Genomic DNA, 10300 nt, shown 5'->3' with positions numbered 1-10300 from the left:
TGATTCGATTTTAAGATGTATCCTATATATTGCAGGTAATGACGCTTTGCACGATGAAAACATAAAGCACTGTTTCACTTCGTCTGACGTCACTGAACTAATAAACTCTACGTAACTGCACCCACTTTTAAAACAACTTGCAGCGTAAGTTTAGTGGGTGGAAAGCTCTTGCAATCATAATAGTTACACCATTCAAAGGCAATGATTAATCTTAAGCTCATATTCCGTGTTCTGGATAGCAGTCAGTTACAGTGAAGCAACATGGGCAGCAATAGGGCCGTTTTAGGGGTCTTGGTAATTTTAAGTGCAATAATTGCATCTGTTGCTGAAGGTAAGTTTTGTATTGTGTGGTAGTGTTTTATTAGCGCAACTTTTAAATACAGTTTTCTACCCCAGAGCCAGTGACAATCACAATCAATATTACTGGTTATGGCGACCTTTCCCAGGCAGACATTCTAGCGATTCTCACCAAGCAATTTTCTGGCGAAAATGCAAGCTTTGTGATAAATGGTAAGTTGACAAAAAAAAACTAAGTTTAGCTGCAGTTCTGTGACGTTGGTTGATCTTTTGTGTGACTGATTTAAGCCTTATCTAACAAATTGTCTTACGATAGACGCAGATGAGTGTTCAAACGAGACGTTGAATGATTGTACTGGCAATACTGATTGCGTCAACACAGCTGGTTCCTACCAATGTAATTGCAAGTCAGGATACACAGGAATCGGGGGCAACTGCTCAGCTATAATTACTGGTAAAAATTCTTTCCAGCAAAAATGACGTAATTAATTCTTCTTTACTTCATGCTAGTTTATGCTTTTTATCTGTACAGACACAACGACTGAGAGCACATTGTTTGAGAGTGAAACTACGGTCGAAATGATGGAAACTACTACCACGACCACACAATTAGATGAAACCACACCTACTTCGGATGTTGCAGCCTCAACCAACGCCGTTGTTGATACAACAGCTTCGGTTTCAGATACGTCATCCCTATCAGTCGACGAAATTACCACAATTTCCCCAATAGAAGATCTTAGCACTGCTGGAAATTCATCCGATTCCGAGACTGTCGTGTCATCTATAGCCAGTGAGACTTCATCGTACATCGTAGAGGAAACAAGTTTCACGACTGAAAATGTTGACACAGTGACCACCGTTGGCCCAATAGCTGAATCCAGCAGCGTGTCTCCCACTTCTGCTCCTGATATCCCTATTGACGATACAAGCACACCCTTTACTGCATCAATCGTGGACAACTCTGTATCGGCGACCACAACTGCACAGACAAACGATGAAACTTCAATCCCATTAAGTGAAATACCATCAACAGACGACGCTGCCCCACTTGTTGTTGATCACTCAGTCTCGGTGACTCTTGAGTCAACATCAAGTGAAAGCACCTTCAACAACGAGTCCAGTGGAACTGAACCCTTCAGCCCGACACCAGTGGAGAACGAACTTACCAGTAATAAGGTGGAGACAGAAGCAGTCACAGAAAATCATCCTCACACCTCAGAGGAATCGTATTTGCTTACAGCCGGAATTAGCGAAGAAAGTGACTTCCTAACAAACGTATATGTAAGTACCACCGAGGAAGGAAATACCGAAACCGAAGGAACATACGCTGCTACAGGAGCTGGCGATTCTGAAGAAACAACAGCAACATACACCAAGGAAGCGACCTCAAATTTAACCGGTGATATATCAAGCATTTCCACTATGGAATCCACGTTTCAAGAATCGTCAGTTGCTGATGCTGGCAGTGATGTCAGCACTCCTTCCTTACTTACCTCCGCTTCTTCCTCTGAAACCCAATCTTTGGCTGTAGAGATATCAACATCTTCACCATCTTCCTCAGAAATTGAAACGATGACGATGGTAGCAACTGAGGGTGGCATTTCACCTTTTATCCTGGCCGTAGATGGAAACACAACTGCATCCTCTGTTGCCGAAGAAACGACGACGATGGTAGCAACTGAGGATGGCATTTCACCTTTTATCCTGGCCGTAGATGGAAACACAACTGCATCCTCTGCTGCCAAAGATTCAGTCACAGACACAACGACGCTCGTGGTTGCATTGACGACAAATGCATCAACACACAGTGCCGCAGAAGCAGCAACTACAATTCCGCTGGAATCGAACAATCCAACCACGTCAGTGGTGGTTAACAACAGCACTGAGCCATTCTTGGCAGACCTGACAACCGCACTGGACACAACAGAGATTGCAAGTGTGATAGTGACTGAGTCAACATTATCGGGTGATGTGGAATCGACTCCAACGTTAGTGACAGACGTCAACCCAACAATGTTGCCCGTGAGTGAAACCACAACGGGGTTCACAACAAAATCTAGTGATATTGTCAACGCAGGAACGTCTGAATCTTTTGCTTCAACGTTACCGAGCGGAGATACGTCGGTGATGGCTACAACAGTGACCAATACAGACAACACCGTCACCGCCGCTGTGTCCAGCACGGCAGTTCCCGGAGACTCCACAATAATGGAGGAGTTTTCAACTTTTGTGATGACAGCCGGCGATACTACATTGGCGACAACCAATGGAGTTACAGTAGAATCTATTGGAACCACGATGACAGGGCAGGCAGCAATAACCACGGCCAGCGATAACAACACTGAAACGACCAGTACTCTTCAAAATCCAATAACTTTTAATCAGACGGAGACTGTGGATAAGTTTGTGGCGGGTACAGGTGTTGCTGACGGGGAAGAAACGACATCCTTAAGTTTACCTGCGGTTTCAACGGAAACTGCAGTTTCTGAAAGCAGCGAAATGATGGCAACAACAACAATGGCCGCACCTGCTTTCACCGACCTTTGGGAGGTAAACAGCGCAAGTGCGAGTGATGAAGGCAGCCACACCGCAACAGGCATGAGTGGCGCTTCGCATGAAAATACGGCAATTACCACGGCAACTGTAAATAGTGATGCTGGGACAACTATAGTTAAAATTGCGTCAGTCGGACCCACTCCTGTCGACGAGTCTACCTTAACCACTACTAATATTTCGCAGACAACATCCACAAGTTCATCGAGTACCCTGATTACAGGGTCCACGGAGAAGGCACTTTCAACAATAGTGGCTACAGAGGAAATTTTCGGGAGCACTGCGGCTGCTGCAACAGTGGCGAATGTTAATAACGTTAACAATACGTTTACGTCATATGCCACGACAGGCGAGATCAGCACTGTTACGCCTGGTGTCGCGGTCTTTGCTGTGGAAACAAGTGTAGCTTACCCCAATGTTGAAAACCAAACAGAAGTGGATATCATAGAAGGTAATTTTACACTGGTCTCCGAAGGAATAAATTCAACTTCATCCACTCCAATTGCAGCGGAAGTTACGTCAGTCGGTGGTGCTGTCTCTACTGGATCAACGGATGGTATTTTCACAACTGAGCCACACTCGACATTATCTTTTAACAACACTAGCACATTCACACCAGCTTCCGCATTGCACAACGAAACAGACAGCTCCAAACCAACGGAAACTGTGGTTGTTGTGAACACCTACGATGCAACAGAGAAAACAAATACAACTGGTGACGTAGCGAGTGACGTTGCCACCACTTCTACTATCCATGCTTTCGATGCGGAAGCAGACAGTATGTCTATGACCTCTGAATCCCACAGCCTTTCACAATCTACAACAGAGACGATTGGCAAAGTTTCCAGCGTGGAGGATACCACCAAAAATACACCCACACTTTCTGGGAGTGTAGATGGACTAAGTACGGAACATATGACGTTGGCTAATGACTTCGCAATTGTCAGCAATGTCACCAATGCACAAACACCGTATACAGTGACAGCAAAATCTTTTACGGCCAACGTAACTTCGGTTGTAAAAGACCCGGACTCTACAATGTCATACGGGGAAGTTGTGAACGAAACTGAAACATCACTCAATGACGGGAACACCACGCCAACTTCATCGCATGTAACGGAGATCACCATTTTATCTGATGTTGTCACAGCAACGGAAAAGGAACAATTATATTCACCGGTAACTGCACATGATAACACCTATTCACCGGCTACACACGGGAGTGTGGGGCCGGTCACAGAACTAACAGACACCTCTGCTATCTACGAAACAACTTCAACCCCAGTAACAGTTGGAGAAAATGTAGCTAACGTTACAAAAGCTTCGACATATCTTGGGGGCGTTAACGCTTCAGACACCATCGGTGGTGGTGATGAGATCTCTACACAGTTTGAAAGTCTTGCCACACAACCTACTTCGTCTCCGCCTGTGAACACAGATGTTGTAACCTCGGTTGTCAACGGCTCAATCAAGGTTCCGGATGTACAGACAACTACTCCACACGATGTTACTGAAACTGCTCCAAGCAACATCACACACGAATATTTAAATCATACCACGACCACAATAACGGAAATTCCCAAGAATATGAAAACAAGTGCACAAAGTTCACAATCAATAAATACACATGCAAGCCCAAGCGCCTCTCTGTTGACGACTTTGATGTCTCTCTCCGCCACACAAACTAACAAAAACGGTGCTCAAACTGCATCCAGCGACATAACGTCAAATCAAACCAGCATTCATACAGCTACAGGGCCTTTCCAGAACGGGACTTCCCCACCTGCGACGCCAGCAGGCGCTACCGATGCATCCACCCTTCATCCTGGTTACATTGTCACCATAGTCCTCGCAACCGTCCTTGTGGTTGTGCTGGGTGTCATTGCGTATCGCCATTACATACAGACCAGAGGGCTTAGGTCAGGAGTTTACACTGTTAATCCTCCCATTAACGTGTTCGACCCAGTAGTTGAACCTCAAAATGGCGCAAACAGTTTCCTGCGTTAAATCGCTTGAAAGTTTCTTGTAGAAAAATGTACCCTTAGTGGCTCAATATTGCCCGCGCAAAAAACAATGTGTTACGTGACATTTTTGCAATTTGTGACTAGACTGCAATTGCCGCTTTTTGCTGTTTCTGGCTAGCCTGCAAAAACTTTTCAGTGTTATGTCTTATGTCGCTTAGACCTAAAGTGCTGAGATCTTCCCTGGTCGCTGGTCTTTAAAAACTGATTTTCAATCCGATTTTTTGCAGTTTGTCTGTAAAATGTACTAAATTAAGTATTTTGGCGCAGTATTACTAAATATTTAATTTACAAAGTGGCGATTGTGCTTTGGTATTAAATTTACATAAATGTTTGCTGCGTTATGCGATACGTTGCCGTGCAATATTCTTGTCAATTAATGTATTCAAACGAGTGCTTGTACATTGCTTCTTGTATATATTATTTATTAACTACGTCCTTTCTTTCGTTTATCTTTCTTTTTTAATCCTATCTGTTTGTGCTTAGATACTATGATTTTCGAGATAAGTTCACCTATTTGCAAAACAATCGAATTTGCAATATTTCACGTTTACTGATCAGTAAATTACAAACGATTTCGAATGGAATTAAAAATCATAATTTAAGATAAGTTGTAAAATGACTACTAATGTGAAAGCAAATGAAAGACAGTAGGAGAGAATAAGGAAAGCACCGGACTTTTCTGAAAACATGGCGCAGCTGATTTTTGCAAAATATGTTTTTGTTAAAATATTTGCTTGTTTAACGGATATTGCACTTATAGATAGCAGTCACAGTGACAATGAACAACAATAACATATCATGAAGGAAGGGAGACATTTCTGTAGTTTGGATTCTCAAAGCCCATGCTCTTATCAACGTCTCGCTTATCAATCTTTCTGGCAGCAAATATGGCCCCAGCAATAAGAAGCAAGCTTACACCGGTCGAAACCCATCCGATGATGAACGAATATCCTGGTTTGATTCTGTGGACAGGGGTGTTTGCGGTGTAGGCAGCCATGCCAGCCAACTGGCTTATTGCTAAAACACACAAAAGCATTATTGTACTGTTTAATTTGGATACATTTTCATTGTGATATGTTCAATCACCAACAACATTCCGTTTATTGTTTTCATTATCATGCTGGTCAGGGCCAGTTACGCAAAAAGCATGGCGCAAGTTGGGATAGACACCTTTTTGGAGATATCTCTGTGATGAAACTTTTTGGGGCCTACCTGATAAACCGTGAGGCCCTTATTAAGTGTTGGGTTCCTTCTATAAATCGCGTGTCAAGATTTCAATGAATCAAATTTATTAACAACCGGCATTTACAACGACGAAATAACGAAACATTACAGGTAACAGTGATACTCGTGCTTTACTCATCTTTCAATCTTAAATTACCAAAACAGATGTAGCCTGTCACACACCTGCAATTCCAAATGAGGTCGCGGCTGCTTTACATGTCCGCGAGATGGCGTAGCTGCACATTAATGCAATGCTGCACAGAGCTGCGACTCCAAGTAAGGCCGCACCGCCCGCAAGCAGCACTTTTACAGTGCAGTCGGTTTGGCTTTCTGTGAATGTAAAAATATGAGTCTTCACCGCACGTGTGTGACCACTTATTGAGATAAGTCTGTACATGTCTGTGCCAAAAAAGCCTTAATACTCATTGAGAACTGCAGACAGCGTGTACACACTGTTTCGACCTGTTAAGTCTCATCAGTGCAGCTGTTGACTGTGGCACTGTGCTAACTTTTACACACAGATTTCCACTTTGTGGTACCTTTCGGTCAACGTCGATCGTTGGGTACCAAACTATACGCCTTACAGGATGAGACCTTTCAGGTCAAAACCGTGTGTACACCCTGTCTGTAGCTCTCAATCTGTACATGTCACTGTAACTATTTCTAGTCAGAATGCATCTATCCTAATACTAATAATCCTCCATGTCCAAGTGTAGCTTTTGTTTTTTTATGTGTGAAATAATATATTGTATTACGCAGTGCATGTAAAGTTTACCTAGACATGTCTGGAGAATCCCGCTGTGTCCAAATTTCACCCATTTATGTGTGACGAGGGACACAGTACAGAGTGCTAAGTTACACAAAGCTAACACAGAGAGTAAGAAACCACTAAATTCCATCTGGCTGCTATGTTTCCTGTAACCTGAGTATAAAAAGGAAACATTTTCCACATGACTAAGCAATGCATGGAAAACACATTTGAAACAGCCTTTCTGAAAAAAATTGAAGTTGATACACTGTAAAATACATACGTATTAAAAGTTTTAATACTTATTCTGCGAAACAATAGGTATCAAGGCCGTCTCATGACGAAGATGGTTATAAGTGCCTGTTCCATACAACAAAACTCTCAGTGGCTTATAGTGAGACGCAATCGTTAATTAATAAACAAACTTTGAGTCCTTGGCAGTAGTTATAACACATGCGATGCCAGTTCGTGTTTCCGTTGCTATGGAACTTCATGTCTTTTGACAAACCGCATTATGCCCAAAGCTGTTTATCTGAGTGTCACCTTCAAGGCAAATGGCTGCCTGTGATTCAAACCTGTTTTCGTACAATTCTCACATGAATGGTATATACTCCAATTGCTTCAGTTTTTATTTCTTGCGATACTTAAAACACTCTTTTTGCTCATCAATTGCAGTGCCAAAATACTCTCCCTGCCATAGTAAGTCTACACAACTAGCAACAAAACTCTCTTCGATGCGATTCGTTACAGTCCGCGCTCACATGACCCTACGACGTTACGTAAATTTGGTTAAATATTGCCCAACCTCAGAATGCAACAACTGCATGCGCAAACACAATGACGCTGGCTTGCGCTGGCAACCGAAGCCAAAGTTGCCGCCCATCGAGGGATAAACAACGTTCGTTGTAAAATTTGCGGTTGTGCGGTTTGAACAAAAAAAGAATGGCTTGAAAATGTGTTTTGAGGACCTGCTCGGAACGAAGTTCAGTAATTCAGAATCGCATGTTTGTTGTGTTTGTGTTGGTAATGACTTGGTTGGCGTAATTAAGACTTATGCTGAGTTTTGCTTGGAAGCTTATTCAGTGACGCATGCGAGTTGCGGCTTATACCACCACATTTGCAATGTAATTAACATGCACCAAATAACTCTGACCAGTTCAAGTCTACAAACAAAACGGTTTGAAGTTTGTTGTTTTAGATTATTAGATATGTGTACGCTTCACAGCCAAACGAGACACTGCTGCCGCTAATGATAATGTAACAGATCAACAAAATCTGTTTCGGTGGCGGGAAACTTTATTGAAAACGAACAATGGTTGCGTCTCTAAACTCCAGGCTAGTCATTCTGTTGTGCAGTGACTCAACGTCGAAGGGCAAGAATTTCGATTCCGCGAATGGTAGCATTTTCCATCGATGCCACGACGTGACTAAAAGCACAACAAACGGGAGGTCCAACGCTACAAAAAATTATGCCAAAATGTTGGGTTATGCGTTTTTCGCTTATCCTGCTTCCGTTAAATTATACTAGGGAAAAATACTACGATGATACACAAAATATACACACCAAGTTGAAGTATGCTGTGATGATCAGTTAATGAATAGTTTGAGTTGTACAATAAAGATTGCGCTGTTGGTTAAATAAAGAAAGACTTTGTCCAAAAAATACGTGGCTTGGCCCAAAAACACTTTTGAGGAATATATAACAACCGACGTGTTTAATCTTAAAAATCTGTTGCTAAAGTAGCATTTTCGTACACAAACCAACGCAAATATACAGTAAAACAACACCAAACGTGTAGAAACTGTCTGTCAGCTGCAATTTATGGCGGCTTTTATTAGACAGCAAAATTAAAAAAAAAATTGTTTTTCACATCACGACCGAGGATAACGACACTTTAAACAGATTGAACAGGTTTCAACACAATTGGCCCCGGTACACCGGGCACTTTCCCCGATATCATCAAAAAACCGGCGCTGAGCAGCAAGTAGAACGGGAACAGAAACCAACCAAGTTTGAAGCAGAATCCCCATTCCTCATGGGCTGGTCTCACGTAACTACCAGTGAAGACGCTCATTCCAAGCATTTGAAAAAAAGCTGAAAGTCATACAGCTGTTTTAGAATTCGTGAATGCAATTTGTAACTGTTAATAATGTGACTGTGGGCTAGACGTAACGCACCGGTTAACCATAACTTTCTTCCACTGTGAGAAGAGAGTTTGTGCTGAAGAAGGTTAATTTATATAGTTGTCAAATTACTTATTGGTACTCAACACTTTAAAGATTTGAGTTGTACTTTTACTCATGTCAGAAAGGGGTTTGTATGGCCGAATGTATAGGCAATAAACGATAAAAATTAATTCGAATTAATGCCAGGTAGGCTTAAAGGGTTAAATTGACGTGATTGACGAAACTTACCTGCAACAAGCGTAAGTCCAGAAGACAGCAGGAGCTTTTTTTTTGACAGCTGGTTGGCAACCATCGTCAGGCAGTTTAAACACGAACCGAATGTGGCAAAAAGGGAGAGGATGACTAACACCCGAGTTGCCCAAACAAAGGGGAAAACTGTGAAATATATTCACTTTCAATTAATACATGAGATCGTTGTTTGCGAAATCCTGGTGAAATTGCACAGTTAGTGTTTAGGGCTGACAATAGTTTGTAGCTTAGTTTAGCGTCACGCTTAGGTACTTTCTCTGCGTCAGCTGCTATCCCTTGAGGTGGGTATCCGTTACGTGGCAACTCTACCAGGAAATTAGGGCAAGCCCTGCACACTATCTCCCTTTTATATGTCTGCATAATGTTAACGCTGTAAATCATTACGAAGCAAATTCAATACATCACATGTAGCCGGTTCGCGCGAACTTGTTCTTGGCCCAAGCGAAAGCGAACCGGTTGTCAGCAACCATATGTACTAGACGCATTTTTCACTATATTCTCGCGGTTATTATGGTATGCTGCTAGTGAGAAAGCCGAATACTAAAATAATTCCATCACTGTGGACAACGTTATGCATAGTCGACGTACCTCCATCTGCTTTGTAGTAGAGGCAAAATGGGTTACAAGCTTCCCATATTCCGCCTGACATAGTATGATCTAATGGGTATCTTACCCATTGTGCTGTGGCTTGAACCAACACGTTCATGATCAGGGAGGCGAGGCTACCCAAAGACAACACCCCAAATATAAATTTGTACATGGTTTAAGTATAAATCACTGTTATCCTGAAATAAGTGTAGTATAATATATATGGTTATGCATCAGACATGTTCTTTTTACTTGTATGTCATAGATAACAAGTCTTGCAATGCTGTGATTTCGATTTTTTTTTCTTGTCTGTATAACACTGTCTTTTCCTCTCTTTTACGTAGGCTCAAGAAAGCGCTGTGCTCTTGTACCGATTTTGATGCTTAATTTTTTTGACCACGCTTTCCTATGTATACATGCGACGTTT

The 10300-nt window shown here is 42.3% G+C and overlaps 3 protein-coding genes across 5 annotated transcripts; 1 reads left to right on the top strand and 2 right to left on the bottom strand.

The window, feature by feature from the left end:
- Positions 1-203: 203 nt before the first annotated feature.
- LOC145908210 (uncharacterized) lies at positions 204-5351 on the top strand. 3 transcript variants are annotated; one of them, XM_082995435.1, is made up of 5 exons: positions 204-331; positions 397-510; positions 614-751; positions 830-2850; positions 3040-5351. In XM_082995435.1, exons 1-5 carry the CDS (start codon positions 262-264, stop codon positions 4858-4860), a joined length of 4164 nt encoding a protein of 1387 aa, XP_082851561.1. In that variant the 5' UTR covers positions 204-261; the 3' UTR covers positions 4861-5351. The 3 variants fall into 3 exon arrangements, with proteins under 3 accessions (XP_082851561.1, XP_082851560.1, XP_082851559.1); XM_082995434.1 differs by having other exon boundaries at positions 830-3304; positions 3362-5351; XM_082995433.1 differs by having other exon boundaries at positions 830-5351.
- A 156-nt stretch (positions 5352-5507) lies between these two features.
- On the bottom strand, positions 5508-7017 carry LOC145909077 (uncharacterized). The gene is made up of 3 exons (XM_082996397.1): positions 6877-7017; positions 6285-6431; positions 5508-5894 (listed from the first exon to the last, which is right to left on the bottom strand). Exons 1-3 carry the CDS (start codon positions 6998-7000, stop codon positions 5674-5676), a joined length of 492 nt encoding a protein of 163 aa, XP_082852523.1. The 5' UTR covers positions 7001-7017; the 3' UTR covers positions 5508-5673.
- Positions 7018-8133: 1116 nt separating this feature from the next.
- LOC145908943 (uncharacterized) lies at positions 8134-10066 on the bottom strand. Its single transcript, XM_082996264.1, has 3 exons — positions 9874-10066; positions 9265-9411; positions 8134-8944 (listed from the first exon to the last, which is right to left on the bottom strand). Exons 1-3 carry the CDS (start codon positions 10043-10045, stop codon positions 8745-8747), a joined length of 519 nt encoding a protein of 172 aa, XP_082852390.1. The 5' UTR covers positions 10046-10066; the 3' UTR covers positions 8134-8744.
- Between the last annotated feature and the right edge of the window lie 234 nt (positions 10067-10300).

The sequence above is a fragment of the Ascidia mentula genome, chromosome 7 (genome assembly GCF_947561715.1).
Source record: "Ascidia mentula chromosome 7, kaAscMent1.1, whole genome shotgun sequence".
In the NCBI taxonomy this organism is placed as follows: Eukaryota; Metazoa; Chordata; class Ascidiacea; order Phlebobranchia; family Ascidiidae; genus Ascidia; species Ascidia mentula.
The sequence above is the reverse complement of the archived record's forward strand: the minus strand, read 5'-3'. Positions and strand labels throughout refer to the sequence as shown.